Source organism: Oryctolagus cuniculus, chromosome 11 (genome assembly GCF_964237555.1).
Source record: "Oryctolagus cuniculus chromosome 11, mOryCun1.1, whole genome shotgun sequence".
NCBI classification, from domain to species: domain Eukaryota; kingdom Metazoa; phylum Chordata; class Mammalia; order Lagomorpha; family Leporidae; genus Oryctolagus; species Oryctolagus cuniculus.
Genome location: NC_091442.1, coordinates 71,911,278 through 71,938,085, shown reverse-complemented (window position 1 = coordinate 71,938,085; position 26,808 = coordinate 71,911,278). Strand labels below are relative to the sequence as shown.

At 42.7% G+C, this 26,808-nt stretch overlaps 1 protein-coding gene across 2 annotated transcripts; it reads right to left on the bottom strand.

Annotated features, from left to right (window-relative positions):
- Positions 1 to 787: 787 nt before the first annotated feature.
- YEATS4 (YEATS domain containing 4) lies at positions 788 to 26,808 on the bottom strand. Of its 2 annotated transcripts, XM_008256771.4 has the most exons (7): positions 26,497 to 26,808; positions 23,510 to 23,629; positions 15,005 to 15,071; positions 14,817 to 14,911; positions 9,781 to 9,873; positions 9,604 to 9,691; positions 788 to 1,436 (listed from the first exon to the last, which is right to left on the bottom strand). In XM_008256771.4, exons 1-7 carry the CDS (start codon positions 26,545 to 26,547, stop codon positions 1,267 to 1,269), a joined length of 684 nt encoding a protein of 227 aa, XP_008254993.1. In that variant the 5' UTR covers positions 26,548 to 26,808; the 3' UTR covers positions 788 to 1,266. The 2 variants fall into 2 exon arrangements, with proteins under 2 accessions (XP_008254993.1, XP_069908713.1); XM_070052612.1 differs by lacking the exons at positions 14,817 to 14,911; positions 15,005 to 15,071.

The following is a 26,808-nucleotide window of genomic DNA, read 5'->3' as shown; positions in this document are numbered from 1 at the left end:
TCTCACTATAACTCTACCTGTCAAATAAAAAAAAAAAAAAAACAAAAACAAGAAAAAAAAAAAACAGTTTGACAATTCTTCAAAAACTTTAGTTACCCAATAACTCAGCATTTCCTCTCCTAGATAGGTACCCAGGAGAAATGGAAATATGTAGTAATATGTATAATTGCCACCCCAAAAGAAAAACACAGATGTTCGTTAACCAATGGATAAATAAATGTGGTATATCTATATGACTGAATATTACTTAGCCATAAAAATGAACTGCTTGGGGCAGGTATTTGGCCTAGTGGTTAAGATGCTGCTTTTCCTAGGCCATTAGCAGGGAACTGGATCAGAAGTGGAGTGGCTGGGACTTGAACCGGTGCTCATACGAAACATCAGCATTGTAGGCAGCGGTTTTACCCACTATGCTACAATGCTGACCCCCAACTTTGGTCTTCTAAACCAGTATATTCTTGGGGTCTAATCCGGCTAGGAGGATGGTTTCTCATGTCAAGGCTCCCCTAGTATAATGGCACTTTTCCCTCCAGTTTAGGATCTATCCCCATGCCTTCCCCAATAGTACGGGCCTGGTAGGCATGAAGCATAGAGGCAGGAGGAAGCTGAATGATGCCTGGAACAGTAAGTGCCATTCCAGAGGGTCCAGGCAGGAATTTCAAACCACACAGACCTCTGCAAAACCTCTTAAAAGATGTGAGGTCACAGCACTACGAAGGTATGTTCGTTGTATTGAAGGAATGCCAGAAAGTTTTCAAAGAGGAAGAAACACATCAAGAGGCACAAACAGGATCTGTAAACTACATTTATTGACTATGTACTGGGCACACCATATACAAGACAGGTAACATGGGGGCAGGTAAGAACTTGAGAAATTAAATACACAGGCTAATTTTACCACTAATTCTAACTACTAAAGAAATACACACAAAATTTGTACAAGTTATTCTTCGTAATGAAATTTTGATACCTGTCAAAGGACAATAACCTACACATATACTAAAATAAAAATATTTTAAAAATTGTGCTTAACATCATAGAATTTCCCCAAAATGGGTTGGTAAAATCCTATGCAGGATTCATCCTCAATGAACACGTATTTCCCATTAAAGATTGCTTGAGCAGTACAAATACTTTGACTCCATTGCCGAGAATCTAGTCAACAACTACATATACAGTTCCTCTAAGAAACATCACAGCATTTTCATTAAGTCCTTTTCTCCATCAAAGTCCACCTTATTTTTAGCAAGTTCTTTTCAAAGCCATTTATATGTCTTTTGTCTGATCATCTTCCTCAAGTTTCCTGATTTCATTTTTTAAACAATTTATAGTTTCACGACTTGCTTTTAATCTCTCCTTCAGCTCTGCAATTTCAAAGCTTGTTTTTTTCTTGGCAGCTTCTAATTTTTCTCTAGTTTTCACTTCAAGTTCTGCAACTAAGGAAAACATACTTTTACTGAATTATTTAATTTTTCTTACATTTAAAATATGTCACAGAATCACAAACAGCACTTTCTTCAGTCAATGTTCCCCTGATAAAATACGGACAACAGAAGATCGTAAACATCAAATGTGGCGGGTGGGGTAGGAAAGAAAGTCTGACTTCCCAACAGACAAGCTCAGACGTTTTCTACAGCTAAGAATGAAACTCTGGTTGCGGAGGCACAGTTTATAGTTGGAAAAAAGGGACCATACAAACCCAAGAGACTTCAGCTAGTAAGATGAACTCACTTTATAAAAGTATTCTTAAATTGATGTACAGGTGAACTTATATAATCAAAATTATACTATCAAAATAAGCCCATATCTTTTTTCTCAAAGAGGCAGCACTGACTGCCTGAATTTGAATTCCAGCTTTACAGTTTATTAGCTGTGTCACTCTTAAGGTTTTTCACCTCTCTATGATAATTTTCTCGTTTATAAAGCAGAAATTATAATGGGAAACAATTCATAATATTGTTAAAATTTTAAATGAATTAATGTGTATATAAAATATCCACATGCTGCCTAGTACATAAAAAGTACATAAAAAGTCCTATCGAACTATTATGATGATAGGACATTAAATGATATCTGAAATAACCTAGCTGGCTATATAACAAATCACTAAAGAAAATGTCATTACTACAAAATACCAATTTAAATATGTTACTTGAATAGTGTAGCATTAAGAAAAATGCCTGTATATATCCAACATTTCCATCTGGTGGACATTTTAGGTAATTGCTGCTGCTGATTTTTAAAGTATAAGAGTATATCAAGTTCACGAGGAAAAATTAAAAGGTAAGTCTACTTTGGGGCCAAAAAAGGCTGGTATTGCGGTGTAGCAGGTAAACATGCCGCTTGCAATGCTGGCTTCCCATATTGGTGCCAGTTTGAGTCCCAGCTGCTCTGCTTCCGATCAGGCTCCTTGGGAAAGCAGCACAAGATGGCCCAAGTGCTTGGGCCCCTGTCCCCCATCATGGGAGACTCAGAAGAAGCTCCTGGCTCTTGGCTTCCATCTGGCCCAGCCCTGGCTATTGTAGCCATTTGGGGTGTGAACCAGTGGGTGGAAGATCTCTCTCTCTCTCTGTAACTCTGCCTTTTAAATAAATAAATCTTTAATAAAAAGTAGAATTAAAGGTAAGTTTTTATATACTTGAGTACTTCCATTTTTTAAGATTTATTTATTTACTTGAAAGGCAGAGTTTCAGAGAAAAAGGGAAAGACAGATCTTCCATCCACTGGTTCACACCCTAAATAGCCACAACACATGGGGCCGGGCCAGGTTGAAGCCAGGAGCTTCTTCCAGTCTCCTACATGTGTGCAGAGGCCCAAGTATTTGGGCCACCTTCAACTGCTTTCCCAAGCAATTAGCAGGGAGCTGGATAGGAAGTGGAGTAACCAGGACACAAACTGGCACCCACACAAGAGGGTGGCATCACAGGCAGCGGCTTAACCTGTTATACCACAACATCATTCCCATTTCTTTCTACAAACAATGCTGCATACAGTCATTTCTTTATATTTGTTGGATAATCAATATATTTATAGGATAAATTTCTCTAAGTGGAATTGCTAAGTCAAAGGATTTATGTAGGCCGGCGCCGCGGCTCAATAGGCTAATCCTCCACCTAGCGGCATTCTAGTCCTGGTCGGGGCGCCAGATTCTTTCCCGGTTGCCCCCTTCCAGTCCAGCTCTCTGCTGTGGCCCGGGAAGGCAGTGGAGGATGGTCCAAGCGCTTGGGCCCTGCACCCCATGGGAGACCAGGAGAAGCACCTGGCTCCTGCCTTCAGATCAGCACGGTGCGCCGGCCACAGTGCGCCAGCTGTGGCGGCCATTGGAGGGTGAACCAACAGCAAAGGAAGACCTTTCTCTCTGTCTCTCTCTCTCACTATCCACTCTGCCTGTCAAAAAAAAAAAAAAAAAAAGGATTTATGTACTTGTCAAGTAACTTTTTTTATTTGACAGGTAGAATTATAGACAGTGAGAGAGAGACAGAGACAGAGAGAAAGGTCTTCCTTCCATTGGTTCACTCCCCAAATGGCCACTACGGCCGGTGCACCGCATTGATCTGAAGCCAGGAGCCAGGCTTCCTCCTGGTCTCCCTCGCGGGTACAAGGCCCAAGCACTTGGGCCATCCTCCACTGCCTTCCCGGGTCACAGCAGAGAGCTGGAATGGAAGAGGAGCAACCGGGACAGAATCCGGCGCCCATATGGAATGCTGGCGCCACAGGCGGAGGATAAGTGAACCACGGTGCGGGGCCCTCAAGTAACTTTTTTTTAAGATTAATTTTTATTTGTAAGGCAGAGTTACAGAGAGGGAGGTAGAAGCAGAGAACTTCCTTCTGCTGGTTCACTCTCCAGATGGCTGTCGAGAGCTGGGGCTGGGCCAGGCCAAAGCCAGGAGCCAGCACCCAGGAGCTTCTTCCAGGTATCTCATGTGAATGCATGGGCCGAAGTAACCAGGCTGCCCTTTGCTGCTTTCCCTGGCATACTAGCAAGCAGCAGGATTTGAAGTAGAGCAGCCAGTTCTCAAACTGGCACTCATATGGGACACTGGCATTGCAGGCCAGGGCTTAACCTGCTATGACACAATGCCAGCCACTCAAGTAACTCTTAGAGGGTCTACCAAGTTTTAATTCCACTAGTATTATATATTTGTTTCCCTACAAATAAACCTAAAAGATAAAAAAACAAAAACAAAAAACAAACATTATTTCAGGGGCCAGCTTTGTGGGGCAGTGGGTTAAGCTGCAGCTTGGGATGCCAGCATTCCCTATCACAGTGTTAGTTTGAGTCCTGGATGCTCCCTTTCTGAGCCAGGTTCCTGTTAATGCAGCTGGGAAGGCAGGAGGCGATGCCAGAATACTTGGGTCCCTGTCACCGATGTGGGAGACCTGGATGGAGTTCCTGGCTCCTGGCTTTGGTCTGGGCCAGCCCTGGCCATTGTGGGAATCTGGGGAGTGAGCCAGAGGACAGACCACCTCTCTCTGTGCTTCAAATAAACTAATCAATAAATAAATAACATCTGTAAAAAGATTATTTCAAAGTGGTCTTAAATTGCATTTATCTTATTATACCGAAGCCAACTAAAATTTTTTTCTATGTTTAAGGCATATCTCCCTTCTTTTCTATGAATTGCTTTCCCCTTGTTCATTTTTCTATTGGGTTACTGGCCTTTCTTACTGAATTTATAGGAACCATTGATTTGTATATTAAGAAAACTAATTTACTTGTGACATTAGTGCAACAGGTTTCCACAACTTGTCTGTCTTTGGTTTGTTCACAATACATTAAAAAAATTTTTTTTATGGGGCCGGCACCATGGAGCAGTAGGTTAATGCTCTGTCTGCTGTGCCAGCACCCCATATGGGCGCCAGTTCTAGACCCGGCTGCTCCTCTTCCAGTCCAGTTCTCTGCTATGGCCTGGGAAAGCAATAGAAGATGGCATGCCAGTATCACATGAAGTGGCTTTACCTGTTATGTCACAACCCTGACCTTGCTAATTTTTTTTCTTTTAAAGAATTATTTATTTACTTGAAAATCAGAGTTACACAGAGAGAGAAGGAGAGGTAGAGAAAGAGGTCTTCCATCTGCTGCTTCACTTCCTAATTGGCTGCAACTATGCTGATCTGAAGCCAGGAGCCAGGAGCTTCTTCCTGGTCTCCCACGTGGGTGCAGGGGCCCAAGGACTTTGGCCATCTTCTACTGCTTTCCCAGGCCATAGCAGAAAGCTGGATCAGAAGTGGAGCAGCCAGGACTTGAACAGGCGTCCATATGAGATGCCAGCACTGCAGGCGGCGGCTTCACCCGCTACACCACAGCACCAGACACTCATTTTTTTCCTTCTTTTTTATTTTTTATTTTACTTTTTCATTTTTTTTTTATTTTATATTTTTTCTTCTATTTCAAACCTTTGTGTCGAGGGCTGACTTTCAATAGATCACAGCGAGGGAGCTGCTCTGCTACGTATGAAACCCTGACCCAGAAGAAGGTCGTCTACAAATGGTTTAGTGCCAGGTTCCCCACAAATGTGCGGTGTGTGATGGGCAAGAGGGTGGCCCCCTTTCCGGCCGTGCCCCGTTTCCAGGGATGAAGGGCTCTCTGCACTGGACCCTGGTCCCAACCACTCATTTTTTAAAATATTTATTTGGCCGGTGCCGTGACTCACTTGGCTAATCCTCTGCCTGCGGCGCCGGTACCCCAGGTTCTAGTCCTGGTCGGGGTGCTGGATTCTGTCCTGGTTGCTCCTCTTCCAGTCCAGCTCTCTGCTGGGGCCCAGGAGGGCAGTGGAGGATGCTTGGGTCCTATACCCGCATGGGAGACCATGAGGAAGCACCTGGCTCTTGGCTTCAGATCGGCGCAGCGTGCCGGCCGTAACAGCCATTTGGGGGGTGAACCAACGGAAGGAAGACCTTTCTCTCTGTCTCTTTCTCTTTCACTGTCTAACTCTGCCTGTCAAAAAAAAAAAAAATAAATAAATAAATAAAATAAAAATTAAAAAAAAAAAGATTTATTCGCCGGCGCCGTGGCTCAATAGGCTAATCCTCCACCTTGCGGCGCCGGCACACCGGGTTCTAGTCCCGGTCGGGGCGCCGGATTCTGTCCCGGTTGCCCCTCTTCCAGGCCAGCTCTCTGCTATGGCCAGGGAGTGCAGTGGAGGATGGCCCAGGTGCTTGGGCCCTGCACCCCATGGGAGACCAGGAAAAAGCACCTGGCTCCTGGCTCCTGCCATCGGATCAGCGCGCTGCGCCGGCTGCAGCGGCGGCCATTGGAGGGTGAACCAACGGCAAGGGAAGACCTGTCTCTCTCTCTCTCACTGTCCACTCTGCCTATCAAAAAAAAAAAAAAAAAAAAAAAAAAAAAGATTTATTCATTTAGTTTGAAAATCAGATTAGAGACAGACAGACACAGGGAGATCTTCCATCCTCTAGTTCACTCCCGAGATGGCCACAACAGCCAGGGTTGGGCCAGGCTGAAGTCAGGAGCTTCATCTGGGTCTCCCAAGTGAGTGCAGGGACACAAATAATTGGGCCATCTTCTGCAGCTTTGCCCAGGCCATTAGCAGGGAGCTAGATTGGGAATGTAGCAGCCAGAACACAAACTGTCCCAGCTACTGCGACTTAATCTGCAACACAATGCCACATACACCCCATCACCAATTTCTTTTGAAATCCATGCGTATGAGAGGTCTTAAAAAAAGTTCATGGAAAATGTGCATTTGGAGGCCGCGGTGGCTGTGGCGTAGCGGGTAAAGCCAGCGCCTGCAGTGCTGGCATTCCATATGGGCAATGAAAGAGACAGACAGAAAGGTCTTCCTTCCATTGGTTCACCCCCCCAAATGGTCTCTACGGCTGGTGCACTGTGCTGATCCGAAGCCAGGAGCCAGGTGCTTCCTCCTGGTCTCCCACGCAGGTGCAGGGTCCAAGCACTTGGGCCATCCTCCACTGCCTTCCCGGGCCACAGCAGAGAGCTGGACTGGAAGAGGAGCAACCGGGACAAAATCCAGCACCCCGACCAGGACTAGAACCTGGGGTGCCAGCGTCGCAGGCGGAGGATTAGCCAAGTGAGCCACGGCTCCAGCTGGCTGCTCCATTTCTGATCCAGCTCTGTGATATGGCCTGGGAAAGCAGTAGAAGATGGCCCAACACCTTGGGTCCCCGCACCCTCATGGGAGACCCAGAAGAAGCTCCTAGCTCCTGGCTTTGGATCAGCTCAGCTCCAGCCATTGTGGCCATTTGGGGAGTGAACCAGTGGATGGAAGACCTCTCTCTCTGCCTCAGCCTCTCTGTAACTCTGCATTTCAAATAAATAAATCTTTAAAAAAAAAAAAAGTGCATCTGGTGCAAACTTTTTACAACAAAATGAACTTACTTTTAATTCCCTTTTACTATGAACTTTCTGAAGACTCCTCTGGCATGGCATTGTGACACAGTTGGGATTAAGCTGCTGCCTGCAATGCCAGCATCCAGTATGAGCACTAGTTGGAGTCCCAGTTGCTCTACTTCTGATCTGGCTGCCTGATAACGACCCTGAGAAAGCAGTGGAAGACAGCTTAAGCCATGCCACCAAAGTAGAAGACCTGGATGGAGTTCCAGGCTACTGACCTCTGCCTGGTTCAACCCCAGCCACTGTGGCTATTTGCAGAGTGAACCAGTGGATGGAAGATATCTCTTACTGTCTCTCCCTCTCTTTCTGTAACTCTTTTTAATACACAAACAAACCTTTTTAAAAAAAAACCCTCTGGGACATTTCAGCAATAACAGGAGTCTGTATGTCTGAGTTTTAAATCTAGTCAAGCACACCTGATTTTAATTAATTGTCAAAAGAATAGCATTCACAGTAGACAAAACAAATTCTTGTTATTAAATTTGTGATTTTTTTTTTTTTGGCAACTCAAGGATTACAAGGGTCCTGCTGTATTTAGAAGAAGTCCTGGGCTAATCAGCAATGAGATTTTTGGGGAAAACATTTTAAAACTTCTTTTAGCTTGTTCCAGGTTTCTGCTCCCTATTTATTGTTTATATAAATAAAAAAGGAAAAGTTTATTTTTAATTTCCTAAAGAAGTCTCAATTTAGAGGAAATTAATTTGAAGGTTATTCTGTTAAAAAAAAAAAAGACTTAAAACTTATTTGAAAAGCAGAGATACAGAGAGAAAGAAACAGAGACCTCTCTCATCTGCTGGTTCACTCCTGAAACATATGCAACACCTGGGGCTGGGCCACCTCAATGCCTTGAACCTTGGAACTCATTCCAGATCTCCTATGTGGATGGCGGGGACCCAGGTACTTGAACAATCACCTGCAGTCTCCCAGCGTGTGCATTAGCAGGAAGCTGGAACTGGAAGCAGAGCCAGGACTCAAACCCCACACATCCTGACATGAAATGTAAGTGTCCCAAGAGGAGTTTTAATCCCTGTGGTCAAACACATGTACCTATTATGTGATCTTTTAAAAATGTTAAGTCTGATAATGTCTCTCCCCTGCTCAAAACCCACAAATGACTTCACATCTCATTCAGCTTAAAAATCTAAACTCCTAAATAAATGTTATCCACAGTCCCAACATGACTTCATCTCTTGTGAACTTCTCTAGTCTCATCTCCCATTCCTCTTTCCTTTCTATTCTTCTCACTACACTAGCCTCTTTCTTGGTCCGTAGCCATACCAGCTACACTTTCACCTCAGGGCTTCTACCTCAGATCAGTACCATGCCTCTCTAGGTACCAAATGCGTTCCTTGACCTAATTTTCAGAGCTCCAACCATTTCCTACCAAAGGTGCTTCTGACCTACTTTATTTTTTTTCCACAGCACCCAATCATTACCTTATACTTCACTGTTCTATTTATTTAATACCTGTCTGTCTCCTATTAGAATAGAATGTAAGACCCAGGAGGGTGGAGCTTTATGTCTAAGTTGGACACTGCTCTATCCTCAGCACATAATACTGCCTGGCATAAAACCTGTGTTCAGTATAAATTGTAAATGAATGAATTAAAGATCAAAGGAATGACTGAATGAATAGTAACATCACAGATAATTTAGGGATGGCACATAGGTGTCATCTTAAATGTCAACCACAAATCACTGGCAGTCGATGCACTGGTGATGTACAGAGGATTCTGAGGACACATCAGCTTGGGGAAACTATTACATGACCTTCAATGTGGCATTCAGGTTTTCATCATTAAAGCATTCACTTGAAACTGTCTATAAAATGACATTGGTAAAAACGTGACACAGATTCTTTCATAGTACACAGTACACAAAATATATTCTGCAAGGTCCTTCACACAAATTTTGTTAGCAAAGACCAGTAAACAGAAAATGACTAAGTAACAGGCTAGACTAATAGAAACTGGACTTAAATGTAATTAGGGAACAAAACAGACCACCAATGTTTCAGACAATGTGAGAATCTTTCACTATTTTGAATGCTGGCACAATTTAAAACATCCTTTTTTTATAAGTTCTACACCAATTTTAACTCCTAAAAAATTTACTTATATCATTAAAAAAAGATTTACTTATTTAAAAAAGATTAATGCTCAATAATACAATCCTTTCACACATATTACGGATTATATTGCTTTTCAGAATTAAGAAAATGTGGCACTTACATTCTGTTTCATGCTTATAGGCTCCTAATGTTAGCTGACGAGATGTTGTTAATAATTGCTGCATCATTGCTGTTGGATCTTGAAATATCTAAGGTGACAGAATTTAAAAAAAAGTCCAATAACTTCAAAGATTACCAACTTGTTTTAAAAACTCTTAGTATTATTAAATCTTCTTACCATTTCATCATAGAACTCTGAAACCACTGTCTTTTTTCCCAGCATTGCATTAGTGTCTGATTGAAACAGTTTTAATAAATGATATAGGGTTACCTGTGAAATAAAAAGAGTCACATCTGTGAAATGGCTTGTACCACCATTGTGAGACATTGTCACTTCCTAAACTGAATTAGAGATTGAAACCTATCAGCTTCAGAATCTTATTTCAATTGCAACTTATTGAGGTCAATCATCCAATCTCTCTGCACTTCTGTTTTCCCACTGGTTACGACCATCCATCCATTCTATTTTGATGAATGTTTTTAAGAAAATAAATAAGGATATGTTCAAGAACATCTAGAGATAACTGTAAGAAAATATAACACAATATTCAGTAATCGGAATTAAACTGGGAAATCACTAAGACATAATTTTTTTATTTACAAAATCAATACTGGATTGTGATAGTTATCAGTGAAGATTAGAGTTTACAAATTTATTGTGGGGGAAAAAAGAATTAGTATTTTCAAATGAAATGTCCAATACTAAAATGTTCAGTGAGGGCAAGATAACCTCTTCGGGGATCTATAAAATTACTACATAAATGATATAAAAAGTAAAAAAAAAAAAAAAAAAAGCTGGTCAGTGGTAATTCATTTGGCAAGAGCATATCTTCAAATACTTAAATATAAGTGCAGTAACACATCAAAGGAAAAGTTGTGCAGTACAATGTTAATCATTTCAGTGAAATAAAACCTAGCTGGCAACAGAGTTCATGTTTTAGTTACAGAAGATAATTTAGAAGCCTCAAGAATCTTCCAAAAAGTTACGTAAAATCATTAATAAGGGAATGCTATTCTTCTAAACACAAAATACGGAGTAAAGGAAATCAGAAAATTACAAAAATTCTTGCAACTGATTTTGAAAAGTATCATCAACTCCCTTTAAAGACAATCTAACTGAATTTGTAGAAATGTCGGGCTTCCCTGGACATGATTCAACCAGAAGTATCCTATTTAAAGGACATTTTCCAGGTTCAAGTTGGTGCATTAAGAATGTGGAGGCAGAAGGGAAATTCACAGAATTCTAAGCACACTAATAAAGACAAACAATCTAAAAATAAGAAAGCATGAATCATATGCCATCTTTAAAATAGATAGCTTAGCGATTTTCTAGAACAGACAGAAAGTAGATGAGACAACAGTGAAATGGTGACAAAGCATAACAGAGAAAAACCACAACCTGAAAACTTAAGGAGGAAAACTGCATCAGTTGGTGGGAGCCAGAGTGCCCACGAGCTCCGGAGTTGGCAGTTACTAAGATGAAGAATGTCATCAAGTGCGGGCCTTTTGACCCTCCCTTCCCCCTTCGAACAGATTAGAAAGCATATATCTAGAACTTTTCACCCCAACAAATCAAGTATGAAGGGAAAATAAAGACCTTTTCAGTGAGCAATGTTTACAAAAGTTTATTTCTCAATAATCTTTTCTGAAGAAATTAGTTCAGCAAAATGAAAAAAAGAAACCTGAAAAAAGAAAAGGGGGGGGGGAATGGTGCTGTGGCACAGTGAGTTAACACCCTGGCTTGAAGCACCAGCATCCCATATGGGCGCCAGTTCTAGTCCCAGCTGCTCCTCTTCCAACCCAGCTCTCTGCTATGGCCTGGGAAAGCAGTACAAGATGGCCCAAGTCCTTGGGCCCCTGCACCCACTTGTGAGACCCAGAAGAAGCTCCTAGCTTTGGATTGGCGCAGCTCCAGCCACTGCAGCCATTGCAGCCATCTGGGGAGTGAACCAGCGGATGGAAGACCTCTCTCTCTGTAACTCTTTCAAATAAATAAATCTTAAAAAAAAGAAGGAATCATCTGTCATCACTACCAGCTGAAAGATACTATCTAAAGTTGAGAAATCTAAAATTAACAGTTTAAATATATGAGATCCACGGGAGCAATTTCTACAAGAACTGAAAAACATTAATTGCTAAAAAGTAGTTTTCCTGGGGAACAGGTAGGAGACAGGGAAACACGATTTCACATATTTAACTGTATCACCCAGAAAGATACGTTGAAATCCTAAATCTTAGCACCTGTGGATGTCATCTTACTTGGAAATAGGGTCTTTGCAGATGTAGTTAAGAAGTTAAAAGGAGGTCATCAGACAGGCCCTAATCCAGTCTGACTGGGACCCTTAAGGAATGGAGATACTGACAGGGAGAGAGACAAGCTCCTATGACAACTGACATAGAGACAAGAGTTATGCTAACAAAAGCCAAGGAATGCCCGAGGCTATCTGGAGCTGGAAGAGGCAAAAAAAAAAAAAAAAAAAAAAAAAAAAAAAAAAAAAAAAAGATTCTTCCTTGAGGCTTTGAAAAGAACAGGAATATTCCTGACCTCCAGGAATGTGTGAATAAATGTTTACTGCTTTAAGCTCCCTCCCAGATAGTATTTTAAAAAGTCTTTTAAACCATGTGCACATCTAATTAAAAAAAATTCTTTTACAATCATGTCATAAAACTGTCCTTCCCTAAATTTATTATTTAGACTTCCAAAGGCATACAAATACAGACAATAAACAATTTCAAGACATGTTTCTAATTTTGAGTAGTATTTGAAAATTCTTAGAGCAATGAAACCGCCTCTACTAGAAATTCCTATTTCTAAGAATGAAACCCAATTTTAGCATTTTGCTTTTAGAAAATTTACAGTGGGTTAACCTATAACAGATTATTGGATAACAGAAGTTAACGATAAATTACCTATGTCTTTATGTTTTAAATAAACCTTAATAGATGACATATTTTCTGTAAGAGCCAACTACTAAAAAAGTATAACTGTTTCATTATATCAAAAGAACGCTGTAACTTTTTTTAGGAAACAAAATTTAGGCCTATGTAGATCTTCTATGGGAATGTACCCAATAGATTAATCACTGCAGAAGTCCAACAGGTGATATTACTTTACCTTTCCATACATGACTTTGAGAGCTCGCCCTCAGAGGTTACAGGCTATATGAGACTCCTTTCACAGAAAATGTTTCCAATTGTGTTGGCATGGGGCAGATTTGTAGGCAAAGGTAAAGAGCAAATTCTCAAAAGGAAAATGAAAACAGGACAATCTCAAAAGTGAAAGTAAGTGTCTGGTCTAGGAACATCATGGGCTCCTCCATCTCTCTCAACATCCGCATTCTGTGCTCTTCTCTCCCTCAAACTATTCTCATTAATGTCAGGCATGTTTCATTTCTGTATCCTTCACAATCCCTTGAACAACATCTTGCAAATAATGCACATTTCATAATTTATTGCCAAACAGAACAGAATGTCTGTGAGAGGTCTACAAGGACAGTAAGAATAGCAGGGGATATGGAAATCCCACCACATGAAAAATATTTAATAAGCTATAGATGTTTACTCAGGAGAAAAGAAAACTAATGTAATGAAGAGTTGGAAAAGTTTAAGGAAGCATAACATAAAGTACAGCTTCCTTAAAATTAGAACTTTTAGGGACCAGTACTGTGGCATAGCAGATAAAGCTACCGCCTACAGTGCCGGCATCCCATATAGGTGTTGGTTCGAGTCCTGGCTGTTCCACTTCCAATTCCGTTCTCAGCTGTGGCCTGGGAAAGCAGAAGAGGATGGCCCAAGGCCTTGGGCCCCTGCATTCGTGTGGGAAACCCAGAAGAAGCTCCTGGCTGTTACAGCCAAATGAGAAGTGAACCAGTGGATGTAAGACCTCTCTCTCTCTCTCTGCCCTTCCTCTCTCTGTGTAACTCTGACTTTCAAATAAATAAATAAATCTAAAAAAACACAAAAAACAAACAAACAAAAAAAACAAAAAAACCAGAACTTTCAAAAAATGTAATCTGATAAAGGAATGAGCTGATTTTTTTTTTTTAATATTTATTTATTTATTTGACAGGTAGAGTTACGGACAGTGAGAGGGAGAGACAGAGAGAAAGGTCTTCCTTCCGTTGGTTCACCCCCAATATGGCTGCTGCGGCTGGCGCTGTGCCAATCCGGAGCCAGGAGCCAGGTGCCTCCTCCTGGTCTCCCATGCGGGTGCAGGCACCCAAGCACTTGGGTCATCCTCCACTGCCTTCCCAGGCCACAGCAGAGAGCTGGACTGGAAGAAAAGCAACCGGGACTAGAACCTGGCGCCCGTATGGGATTCCGGTGCCGAAGGCAGAGGATTAGCCAAGTGAGCCACGGCGCCAGCCCAAGCTGATTCTAAGACAAAAATCAATAGTGATGAAAGTCAAAGTCCCGAAACTAGAGTTAACCCCGAGCCACACGTATGTGCAATGAAACAGCCATAAATTATTTCGGACCCCACTTGTTTTTAAAAAGGAAACAGACAACTTAGTTCTGGTCACAAGAAAAAGTACCTGAAAGGGTGTTTGGTCTGAAAGCAAACACCTGGGTTCAAAAACTAACCCTGCCACAATTACTTAAACTGAGTGTTTCTGAGCACACGACTTAACCTGAACCTCAGTATCCTCATCTCTAAAATGAGAATTTCCTCAACTTCACAAAGTTGCTGAGGGATCAAAGTGAATGTTTTGGGAGATTTTTTTACATTATCAAGGAACAATCTGACAAGAGATCACAACTGAAAAAGTCAATGGTTATAAATAAGAACTCATAAAAAAATAAAGCTGTTAGTACTGATGGCAGTTTGAAAAGGCAAAAAGATTGTTCTTAAGACTTTCATCATAAAAACTGAATACTCCCTTTTCAGAGAGCATATGGACTCAACTTGTGTAATATGAACAGCCAAATGACACTAATGAATTTTGAATGCTTTTTTTGTTGTTGCAGTAATCATCTGATTTCCATGGTTTCTTTCCAATGCAATTATATTCTTTATTTCCATGCTTGAGAAAAAACAATGGGGGGTGGTTTGAAAGGCACTTCACCCAAAAATGGAAAACCTTAAATCATGGCAAAATACACCATACCATAAGATTACATAAAGTACATCTGAATGAACACTAGATATGTATTAATGGTTGTTACATTTTAACATTTGCTTGGAATATACATTTGCAAAACAACATTACTCACAGGTCTTTCATTAGGGTCAATAAAAAATATCTTAATGATTATTTCAAATTCACCCCATCCTGTTTCGGTAATTTCATACGGAGGTTTCGTAACAACTGGAAAGAGTAAAAAAATTAAAATTGTAAATGACTGATTTAGTTTCCTGTATCTTTTTAACTTTATATACAAGTCAAAAAACTGTTCTGTACCTCTTAAAGGATTGCCATAGCTTTCGTGCAATTTAAATTGGATTTTCTTCACATATGCTGACATATCCTAAAACAGAAATTATTCTATCATGTACAAATGAAAAGTAGGATGGAAATACATTGAACATATACACCTAATTTTGTAAAACACACTTTAAAAAAAAAAGATTTATTTATTCATTTGAAAGAGTTATAGAGGGCGAGGGAGAGACAGAGAAAAAAAACCATTTGCTGGTTCACTCCCTAGTGGCCTCATCAGCTATGGCTGGGCCAGGCCAAAGTCAGGAGCCAGGAGTTTCATCCAGGTCTCCTAAGTGGTGGCAGGTGCTCAAGCATTTGAGCCATCTTTTGCTGCTTTTCCAGGGACATTAGCAGGGAGCTGGATTAAAAGTGGAGCAGTCAGGACTTGAAATAGCATCAGTTTGGGATGCTGGAGTTGCAGCTGGCGGCTTGACCCCACTGTACCGCAACGGTGGACCCACAACACACTTTCTCTCAAATTTATGGAACACATTTTATTTTTTAAAAGATTCATTCATTTCTTTATTTGAAGAGTAGGGTGACAGAGAGAAAGGTGGTCCAGGAGCCAGGAACCAGGAACACCAAATTACAGAGACAGAGAGAGAGAAAGAGAGAAGGGAGAAAAAGAAAGGGGCAGAGAGAGATCATCCACCCTAAGGTTTACTCCCCAAATGACTGCAATGGTCAGGACAAGGCCAAGTCAAAACCAGGAGCCAGGAGTTTCAACTCCCACATGAGTAGCAGGGGCCCTAGGACCTGGGCCATCTTCCACTGTTTGCCTGGTGCATTAGCAGGGAACTGGGTCAGAAGTGGAGCAGATGGAACTCAGGCCAGCTCAGATGGGCTGCTGGTGTTGCAGGCAGTGGCTTAACTCACTGCACCACAATGCTAGGCCCTGCTCCCTGAATTCTTTTCTCATGTGGAAGCAAAAACTTGGAGCAAGCCCAGCTGGGGACTGAATTCCTCACAACAATTAGACCTTATAGGTCAAGAATATGCCCTTGCATGAGGGTGACCTCAGTGGCTCCCACTGAAACCATGGACAGCAAGCTTCCCAACACTGCATAACACACTAACAGCTGACAATAGTCATCTGCCCACCTATATTGCACAGTAACGTAATACTTGTTTGGGATTAGGAAAAAATCTGCTGCCATGTCTTTCCAGAACCCCTGATACAACTAGACCTAACTTGTGGCAGCCAAGATTGTAAACGGAGCCTGTGCAGATCCCCTCAGACTAACCCGAGAGTTACCTAGTGCTTCACTGTCATGTTAGGTGACACACATGCTAGGTCTCTCACATGGGTGCCAGGGGTGAAACACTACAGCTACCTCCTGCTCACTTCCCAGGCTCATTAGTAGAAAGCTGAATCAGAAGCAGAGGTCAGGATGTGAAACTGGCACTCCAATATAGGATGACAACACCACAAACTGTGGCTTAACCCACTGAACCACAACACCAGCCCCATGCAACCCCATTTTTTTAAAAGCACAAATTACGAGGGCCAGCATTGTGGCTTAGAGGGCAAAGCTTCCACCTATAACACTAGCATCCCATATGGGCACTAGTTCAAGTCCTGGCTGCTCCATTTCTAATCCAGGTCCCTGCTAATGTGTCTGGAAAGCAGCAAAAAATGGTCCAATTGCTTGGGCCTCTGCACCCAAGTAGGAAACCCAGAAGTTCCTAGCTTCTGGTTCCAGCCCCATCCAGCCTTGGTTGTTGTGGCCACTTGGGGAGTGAATTAGTGAATGGATGATCTCTGTCTCTCGCTCTCTCTGTAACTCTGTCATTCAAATAAACAAATAAATCTTGAAAAAAATTATACCCTCTCTGTAATTCTGCCTTCCAAATAAATCAATCTCAAAAAAAAAGGGGGGGAGGGCCTGCCGAAGTGTCGCATTAGGTTAATACTCCACCTGCGGCACTGGCATACCATATGGGCGCCGGGTTCTAGTCCCGGTTGCTCCTCTTCCAGTCCAGCTCTCTGTTGTGGCCTGGGAAGGCAGTGCAGGATGGCCCAAGTGCTTGGGCACCTGCACCCACATGGGAGACCAGGAAGAAGCACCTAGCTCCTGGTTTCGGATTGGCGGAGCTCCGGCCGTGGCGGCCCTTTGGGGAGTGAACCAACGGAAGGAAGACCTTTCTCTCTGTCTCTCTCTCTGTCTGTAACTCTGTCAAAAAAACAAATAAAAATCTTAAAATAAAAAACAAAAACAATTATACTGGAGGCAATTTTTTTTTAAAACAAGCCTGTTGTGAATTCTCTCATAATTTATAGTACATAGAACTAAATTATGCTAATTCACTTGTTTTGCATATTCTGCTTTTAGATACCACAATAAACAATACTGTAAATCAATTTTGATTTTTCCACTAACAGTACATTTCTAGTATTTTTAAAGAAATAATCACATAAATCAAGGCAAATCTAATAAATCAAATAGATACTATATTATATAATGCTAAAAACAAAAAATCTAGGGCCAGTTCTGTGGCGTAGCAGGTAAAGCCACCACCTACAGTGCCAGCATCTCATATGAGTACAGTTCAAAACCCAGCTGCTCTATTTCTGATCCAGCTCTCTGCCATGGCCTGGGAAGGCAATCAAAGATGGCCCAAGTGCATGGGCCTCTGTATCTGTGTGGGAGACTCAGAAGAAGCTCCTAGCTTCGCATCAGCTCTGCTGCAGCCATTGCAGCCATTTGAGGAGTGAACCAGCAGATGGAAGGTCGGTCTCGGTTTCTCTTTCTCTGTTTCTCTGTAACTCTGCCTTTCAAATAATAAATAAATATTTAAAAAGAACAAATAATTCAAAACAACCTAAAACGAATTAAAATCTCTCTCTTTCTGTGGCTCTGCCTTTCAAATAAATAAAATAAATCTTTAAAAAAAAATCTTGCATCATAATGATTTATTCTGAAGTAGATTTTCATATGCACCTTTGAAGACTTTTTGTGGGACTATTTCACTACTTCTACAAATCTTTAAGTGACCACCAATACTGCTATACCAGCTAAGTATACAATGGTAATTAGAGAGTCTTGTCCACAGGCACAAGGCACTTACTGCTGAGTAGAGGACACTCAGTCTAATATGTGTTTTTTTGTTTTCTTTTGCTTTTTAAGATTTATTTATTTATTTGAAAGGCAAAGAAATGGAGAGAAGAAATGAGAGAGAAAGATCTCCCATCCACTGGTTCACTCTCCAAAAGGTTGCAATGGCCAGGGCTGGACCAACCCAAAGCCAGGAGCTTCTTCTATGTTTCCCATGTCAGTGTAGGGGCCCAAGCACTTGGACCATCTTCTGCTTCTTTCCCAGGCACCTAAGCAGGGAGCTGGATCAAAAGTGGAGCAGTAGGGACTTGAACCGGTGCCCATATGGATGCCAGCACTGCAGGCAGAGGCTTAACCTTCTGTGCCACAGTGCCGACCCCCAATGTAGTATGAAGAGGTCTACTGGGACAAGGTCTGTAGTTGGGTCCCGATGTGGTGGTTAAAAAGGAATTCCAGTGGCCAGCACTATGGCGTAGCAGGTACAGCCACCACCTGCAATGCCAGGATCCCATATTGGTACCTGGTCCCCGCTGTTTCACTTCTGATCCAGCCCTCTGCTAATGCACCTAGGAAAGCAGCAGAAGATGGCCCAAGTGCTTGGGCCCCTGCACCCACGTGGGAGACCCAGAGGAAGCTCCTGGCTCCTGGTTTCTTTGGCCTAGCTCTGGCCATTACAGCCATCTGGGGATAAAGACATATAGTGTGTTTGGGGAGCAATGAGTTAAGGAGTTTAAGAGTCCCTTTGAGACTAGTTAATTTGAGAGTAATTTAATATTAATAGAATGTAGAGTAGGAAGAAATGATGAGGCACAGGTAAGCGATAAAGCTGTGAGGTAGGAGAGGGAAAGACCATGGCAGGCCTTCTAAAACGTGGTGGAGAATTCTAATTTTATCACGATGACAATTCGCTATGCAGCAATGCCAGCTCCAAATTGTTTTTTTTTTTTTTTTTTTGACAGGCAGAGTGGACAGTGAGAGAGAGAGACAGAGAGAAAGGTCTTCCTTTGCCATTGGTTCACCCTCCAATGGCCGCCGTGGCTGGCGTGCTGCAGCCGGCGCACCACACTGATTCGATGGCAGGAGCCAGGTGCTTCTCCTGGTCTCCCATGGGGTGCAGGGTCCAAGCACTTGGGCCATCCTCCACTGCACTCCCTGGCCACAGCAGAGAGCTGGCCTGGAAGAGGGGCAACCGGGACAGAATCCGGCGCCCCGACCGGGACTAGAACCCGGTGTGCCGGCGCTAAAGGCGGAGGATTAGCCTAGTGAGCCGCGGCACCGGCCTCCAAATTGTTTTAATAACAGCTTTATCGGGGCCAGCGTCGTGGCTCACTTGGGAATCCTCCGACTGCGGCGCGAGCATTCCATATGGGCGCTGAGTTCTAGTCCCGGTTGCTCCTCTTCCAGTCCAGCTCTCTGCTGTGGCCCAGGAGGGTAGTGGAGGATGGCCCAGGTGCTTGGGCACCTGCACCCGCATGGGAGACCAGGAGGAAGTGCCTGGCTCCTGGTTTTAGATCGCCGCAGTGCGCCAGCCGTAGTGGCCATTTGGGGAATGAACCAATGGAAGGAAGACGTTTCTCTCTGTCTCTCTCACTAACTCTGCCAGTCAAAAAACAAACAAACAAACGAAACAGCTTTATCGAGATATAATTCACACACCATACAATTTACCTATGTAAATATACAATTCAATGGCTTTTAGTATATTCAGAGTTGTACAAACCATTACTACAATCATTTTTTTTAAAGATTTATTATATTTATGGCTGGCGCCGCGGCTCAATAGGCTAATCCTCCGCCTTGTGGCGCTGGCACACCGGGTTCTAGTCCCAGTCGGGGCGCCGGATTCTGTCCCGGTTGCCCCTTTTCCAGGCCAGCTCTCTGCTGTGGCCTGGGAATGCAGTGGAGGATGGCCCAAGTGCTTGGGCCCTGCACCCCATGGGAGACCAGGATAAGTACCTGGCTCCTGGCTTTGGATCAGCGTGGTGCGCTGGCCGCAGCACACTGGCCGCGGCGGCCATTGGAGGGTGAACCAATGGCAAAAAGGAAGACCTTACTCTCTCTCTCTCTCACTGTGCACTCTGCCTGTCAAAAATAAAAAAAAAATAAAAAAATTAAAAATAAATAAATAAAGATTTATTATATGTATTTGAAAGTTAGAGTTACACAGGGAAGGAAAGGCAGAGAGAGAGCAAGGTATTCCATCCACTGGTTCACTCCCAACTGGATACAACGGCCAGAGCTGCGCAGATTAGAAGGAAGGAGCCAGGAACTTCTTCCCGGTCTCTGACACCAGTGCAGGGGCCCAAGGACTTGGGCCATCTCCACTGCTTTCATAGACCGTAGCAGAGAGCTGGATTGGAAGTGAAGCATCTTGGACATGAACCAGCGCCCATCTGGGATGCAGGCACTGCAGGCAGCAGCTTTACCTGCTACACCACAGCGCCACCCCACCACAATCAATTTTGGAACAAGTTTATCACACCAGAAGAAACTCCATACCTATTAGCACTCACTCTTGATTCTCTCCACCTCCCACCTATTGGCAACCACTAGTTTATTTTCCATGTCTATGGATTTACCTATTCTGGATATTTCATATGAATGAAATTATATCCTATGTGGACTTTTCGTTTGTATTTTTTTCACGTAGCAAAATGTTTCCAAGTTTCGTCCATGTGCTACCATGTATCATTCTTTCTTTTTATTGCCTAATAATATTCTGCCACATTTTATTTATCCAGTCATTGGTTGAGATTATTTTTCCCCATTTTTGGCTATTATGAATAATACTGCTATAAACATTCATGTACAAGTTTTTGTGTGTAATTTGAAGGCTTTGTTTTATTTTTTATTTACTTGGGGGAGGGGGACCTCTTTCACCTACTCTTTCACTCCCCAAAAGCCTTTCACAGCCGGCTCTGAGCTGCACCAGACAAAAGCCAGGAACTAGGAACTCCATCTGGGTCTTCCACATGGGCAGCAACAACTTAGCTACTTAGTCATCACCTGATGCATTTGCAGGAAACACAGGGAGGATCTGAACCCAGGCACTGTGATGCAGGATACAGATGTCTCAAACGACACCTTAAGTGCTGCGCCAAATGCCTGCCCCTTTGAGAGGTTTTAAATAGAGGAGCTCTTCATTCAATAACTACCTGTTGAATACCTACTGCTTACTGGCTATGTTCCAGGCACTGAAGATTTATCAGCAAAACAAAATTAACAGCAACCAGATTAAACTCATAGAGCAGATCTTTCACAATTTCTGATGGTCTTATAACCACATTGTCATTTTAAGTATGAGCTGCCAGTCCTGAAATATCTGGTTCAACCCTGCTACTTTGAGGTGTGATGTCTGGCATTCTCACTTGAAGTATCAGCTGCTATTCCTGAAACATCTGATTCACGACTATGTTAACTTAAGATGTGATGTTTGGAAGGAATGCCTTTGCTTGTATTTATATCCTACTAGTTCTTGTTTTCTTAATATTAATTAGAAAACATTTCTGGGAAATTGATTTCTACTAACAATTATATGATGATGACAGCTCTTAATTCTTTCAAACTTACTTGGCGAAATTTTTACAAAGGGCCTATTTTATACTCAGCAAATTACTTTAATAGAATAGTATAGTTCTGCTTTTTTGCATCACCATATGATTATTCCTCTGCACCCAACTCTGCCACTGCCAGCCTCTATCAGACACCAGAGTAATGGGGTCCCCATTCCTGAACTGTGAACCTCCTAACTGTAAGTCAAAATAAACCATTTCCTTCCCAGGAAAAAAATGGAGGGCGGGCGGGCGTTGTGGTACAGCACTTTAAGCTGCTACTAAGCTTGCAATCAACATCAGTGTCTGAGTCCCAGCTACTCGACTTCCAATCCAGTTTCCTGCTAACGCATCCTGGAAGGAAGAAGATGGCTCTAGTGTTTGGGCTCCCAGCTTTGGCCTGGCCCAGCCCTAGCTGTTGTACACATCCTGGGAGTGAACCAGTGGATGGAAGAGTTCTCTCTGTCACTCTGCCTTTCAAGTAGATGGAAACAGACATCTTCCCTCTCTTATTTTTAACAGGGATCACTTTTCAGTTAAATTTCAACACCTAAGAATAAATGTGTGTTGATTACAGAGTTCAACCAATAGTATTAACTAGAACAAAAAAAAATACTAAAAGGGATAAAGTATTAAATTGTACATCAACAGTCAGGACAAGGGCTGATCAAGTCACTTTTTCTCATAGTGTCCCTTTCCCTTCAACAGGTTTCCTTTTTTGTGGTTGGTTAGTTGTCACTGATCAGGGAGAACATATGATATTTGTTCCTTTGGGACTGGAAGAGATGTACAATTTGGGACATGCTCAATTGGACTTGCCCCAAATGGTGGAGTTAGAAATGTGCCAGGGGATTCCAATACAATCCCATCAAGATTGCATGTACCAATGAGATCTCACTAGTCCAAGTGATCAATTTCAATTCACAACTGATCACACTGATAGGTCTAAGAGTCAAAGGGATCACACAAACTAGACTAGAGTCTTCCAATACTAACTGATAGAATCAAAAAGGGAGAGAACGATCCAACATGGGAAGTGGGATACACAGCCGACTTGTAGAATGGCAGATGTCCTAAACAGCACTCTGGCCTCAGAATCAGCCCTTAAGGCACTCGGATCTGGCTGAAGAGCCCATGAGAGTATTTTAGGCATGGAAAGCCAAGACACTATGGCAAAAAACAAAACAAAACAAAAAAAAACAGAACAAAACAAAAAAACACAACCTAAATGAAGGTCTCTGCGAGTGAGATCCCAGTAGAAAGAATGGGCCATCAAAGAAGGAGGTACCTTTCTCTGAAGGGAGGATAGAACTTCCACTTTGACTATGACCTTGTCTAAATAAGATCGAAGTCAGTGAACTCAAGAGGCTTCCATAGCCTTGGAAACTCATGACTAGAGCCTAGGGAAATTTCTGACACCATAAACAAGAGTGTCAAATTGTTAAGTCAACAACAGGAGTCACTGTGTACTTACTCCTTATGTGGGATCTCTATCCTTAATGTGTTGTTCAATGTGAAGTAATGTTATAACTAGTACTGAAACAGTATTTTACACTTTGTTTCTGTGTGGGTGCAAACTGATGAAATCTTTACTTAATATATACTAAATCGATCTTCTGTATATAAAGATAATTGAAAATGAATCTTGACGTGAATGGAATGGGAGAGGGAACAGGAGATGGGATGGGTGCGGGTGGGAGGGAAGTTCTGGTGAGGAAAAAGCCATTGTAATCCATAAACTGTACTTTGGAAAATTACATTTACTAAATAAAAATTTAAAAAAAGACATGTTTTCATTTAAACAAAAATAGAATTTATCTTCAAGCAAAACAAATTGTAGCTTCAAAAAAAAAGTTATAGGAAAAATGAGTGCCTACCTCATTTCTATAGGGCTTTACATACACCGTCCACTGATGTGTGTGCCCATCTTCTTCTCTTTTCTTTCCAAAATATCGAGCGACATTACCATAAACTATTGGTTTAACAATAGTTACTCCCTAAAAGAAAAATAATTTAAAAACCATCAAGTTTTTTTCATAAGTTTTTCCATTACCTAAATAGAAAGCATGAAAATTCTGAAAGCTTATTAAAGAATCCCAGTCTAACAATCTAGAGTTGTTATAACATGGATTTCTTTTAAATGAATATCAGACAGTTACCATCATTTTATAGTAACATCGGATTAATTACAACGTTTCCACTTTGAAAATGTTATTTAAATTGCCACATAAACCATTTTGACAGTTTTGTTAAAGGGAACACAAAAAGCCCTGGGCATCGATATAAAAATCACCAATTTTGACTGGCATCCCCTGATGACAATATCCTTAGTCTATGGCAGTGTTCCCAAAGCATGGGGCAAATATCAAAAGCAGTTTGTGAGAGGATTTTAGATAGAGTAAGGGCGAACATTTTTCACTTTATTACTTTGTGTTTACTTTAATCAGTATGAGAAAGATCGTAACTGTAACTAGAATTTCAAATCCACAGTTTCTAAAATATTAGTGCTTAGGGAAGCTTTGGAAAACTGGATCAATTTAAAGGTGTCACAATAAATGTTACAGTAAGATTCAGCCAGGGCAAATACGGTAAAGTGGTGCCTGTATAATGCAGCCTGGTCAGCACCGGCTGATGCATGTCTGCTCCATTTGTGCTCAGCTCTGAAATGCAGATGCATGTTTCTCATCACATTTGACAACTATAAAGGAAGTTGAGTGTTGACACAGTCAGACGGAGGGTTTAACATTTTTAAATGAAAACAGTGACAGTTCCACGTGAATGTAAGACCAACTGTTCAACAGTAGGAATGTATATGATGGACAAAGAGCAAGATATACCTTGTGGAAAACAACCAACAAAATTAGTAAAACAAAAGGAAAATGAACAAAAGGGAAAAACTTAATTGTGGTTGGATAATTAACAATGAAATCCAACATTAAAATCTAAAGTTAGTTCAAAAGGCAAGCAGTTTGAATAAAAAGTTAAATAATCATAGTAACTACTACTGCTGACATTTTTATGGTGAGCAGATAGGAATGCGGGTTCAAGGCCTGACTGCGTACAAGCACCCTGATGTGGTGAGTGCGTAACAGACCCCATAGCTGCTACGGTGTTGCTAGGAACTTGCAGTTCAGTGAAGAGAACGCTCACCCAGAGGCTACCTGGAAGAAATTTATCTAAATGGGAAAAAGATGCCTAAAAGAGCACATAGTAATCAGTGAGGAAGAGTAATAAATCCCCTAACTTTGAACTTTGTGTCATTATTTTTGGTGAAAAAGCATTTGAGGACTGCAAAATTTAACTTCGCAAATTGCTCTGCACTGAAACCTAGAAACTTTTAGAACCCAACACAATTTCAACTAGAGAAAGTTCTCTTTTTCCTCCAAATCTAATGTTTTAACCCTTTGTCCGATAGCAGCTTCCTATCAGTCCAAACCTTGTCCAGAAGGTTGGGCAAAATGTATGTTTATGTCTGAGATAGTGAACTCTGGTATCTCTTTCCCCTTCTATATTACAAATCAGTATTTTTTTGAAATTTTTAAAGAATTTCCACCATGTGTGGATATTAAAACACAATGTGGCACTGGCAATTCATATAAAGCGTAGTCTTATAGTAAAGGTGTATGCAGTTTCATGAAAAAGTTAACCAAAAGCACACTTAACACTCTTAAACTTTTCCCACCTAGACTGACCATGTCCAGTTACAACTTGAATATAAAAAACTCAAATAATTTATTTTTATACAGCATCTAGGGGCCGGCGCTGTGGTTGCAGGTTAAAAAGCTGCCTGTAGTGCCAGCATCCCATTAGGGCGTGGGTTCTAGTCCTGGCTACTCTACTTCCAATCCAGCTCTCTGCTGTAGGCTGGGAAAGCAGTAGAAGTTGACCCAAGTCCTTGGGCCCCTGCCCCCGCCTGATAGACACGGAAAAAGCTCCTGGCTCCTGGTTCCTGGCATCAGATAGTGCAGCTCCGTCCGATGCGGCCACCAAGGGGGTGAACCAGTGGATGGAAGACCTCTGCCTCTGCCTCTCTGTAACTCTGTCATTCAAATAAATAAAAATCTTTTTAAAAAACACAATGTAATAATTTTAGACACACTATAATTAAGATAATGCAAAAAATAATATGACAAGGAGGACTCAAAAAGATCTACAGACTAACTAGATTGGTGCACAAGTAGGCACACACTGGGGGCAGCACAAGCCATGATTCAAGCACTTGCGTCCCTGCCACCCACATGCGAGACCTGGATGGAGTTGCAGGTCCCTGGCTCCAGCCTGGCCCTTACGGGTATTGGGGGCAGTGAACCAATACATGGGAGATGACTGTGCTTGTCTTTAAAATGTAAAGAAGTTTTTTTTTTAAAGTGGTCGATTTCTTTTTTAGAGAAAAATCTCCTTTCTGCGCTAAGAACCAGGAGGGGGTAGGAACAGGTTCTCAGCATCAGGAGCAGCCGCCGTCCACCGCTTCCTAGATGCCGGGCAGGCACAAGTGTTGTTCCTCGCACGCATCCAGTCGTCTCTTGCCGGCCGCCTTGGCGTCTCGTGAACCACGGCCAATTTCCTGAACTTCCTACGCCTGGGTGCCTCCGCGGGGCACCCGCCTACCGGGGACCTGGGCGGGCAGCAGCGTCGGGGCTCCCCAAGCCCCCGCTGGTCGTGTCTGTGTTCTGGCGGGGGTGGGGGTGGGTGGGGGCGGTGACGCGCCGAAGCTGGGGACCAACAGACACTGCTTTTTCGCTCTCCGCCTTTGGCTCGCTCTCCGCCTTGAATTCGCGGTTCAAATCCCCGGGGAGAAGGCGCGAAGGGGAAACACACGGGAGAGAGCGCCACCCCCGGCAGGGCGGCGCGGGCCGGCACTGACCTTTACTCTCCCGCCGGAGTCAGGCCCAAATTCGGCCATTCTCTTGAACATATTGTCCCCCGGAAGAAGCCGCCGCCGCCGCCGCCGCCAGGGAAAGAGACTGGGGCCGGCGGGGTCGCCGCTGCCCTCAGAGGGCCCGCTCCTCCCGCGCGGGCGCAGGCGGAGGCTTTCCGGCTAAGGGAAGGCGAGTCACAGCGGCTCGAGGCGCGCAGCTGCCGCCAACCCTTCCAGGCGGACGCCGTCCCTGAAGGCCATTCAGCCCCGGCGCGGGAGGAGGGCAGAGCGGGAGGAGGGGCGACGGCGACGCAGTAC

Coding starts and splice junctions, on each gene's coding strand:
- YEATS4 (XM_008256771.4), bottom strand. CDS start 26,547: ATGTTCAAGAGAATGGCCGAATTTGGGCCTGACTCCGGCGGGAGAGTA. Junction 14,912..15,004: donor CTATGGCAATCCTTTAAGAG/GTACAGAACAGT, acceptor TACTCTTTCCAG/TTGTTACGAAACCTCCGTAT. Junction 1,437..9,603: donor CTATAAGCATGAAACAGAAT/GTAAGTGCCACA, acceptor TGTTTTCCTTAG/TTGCAGAACTTGAAGTGAAA.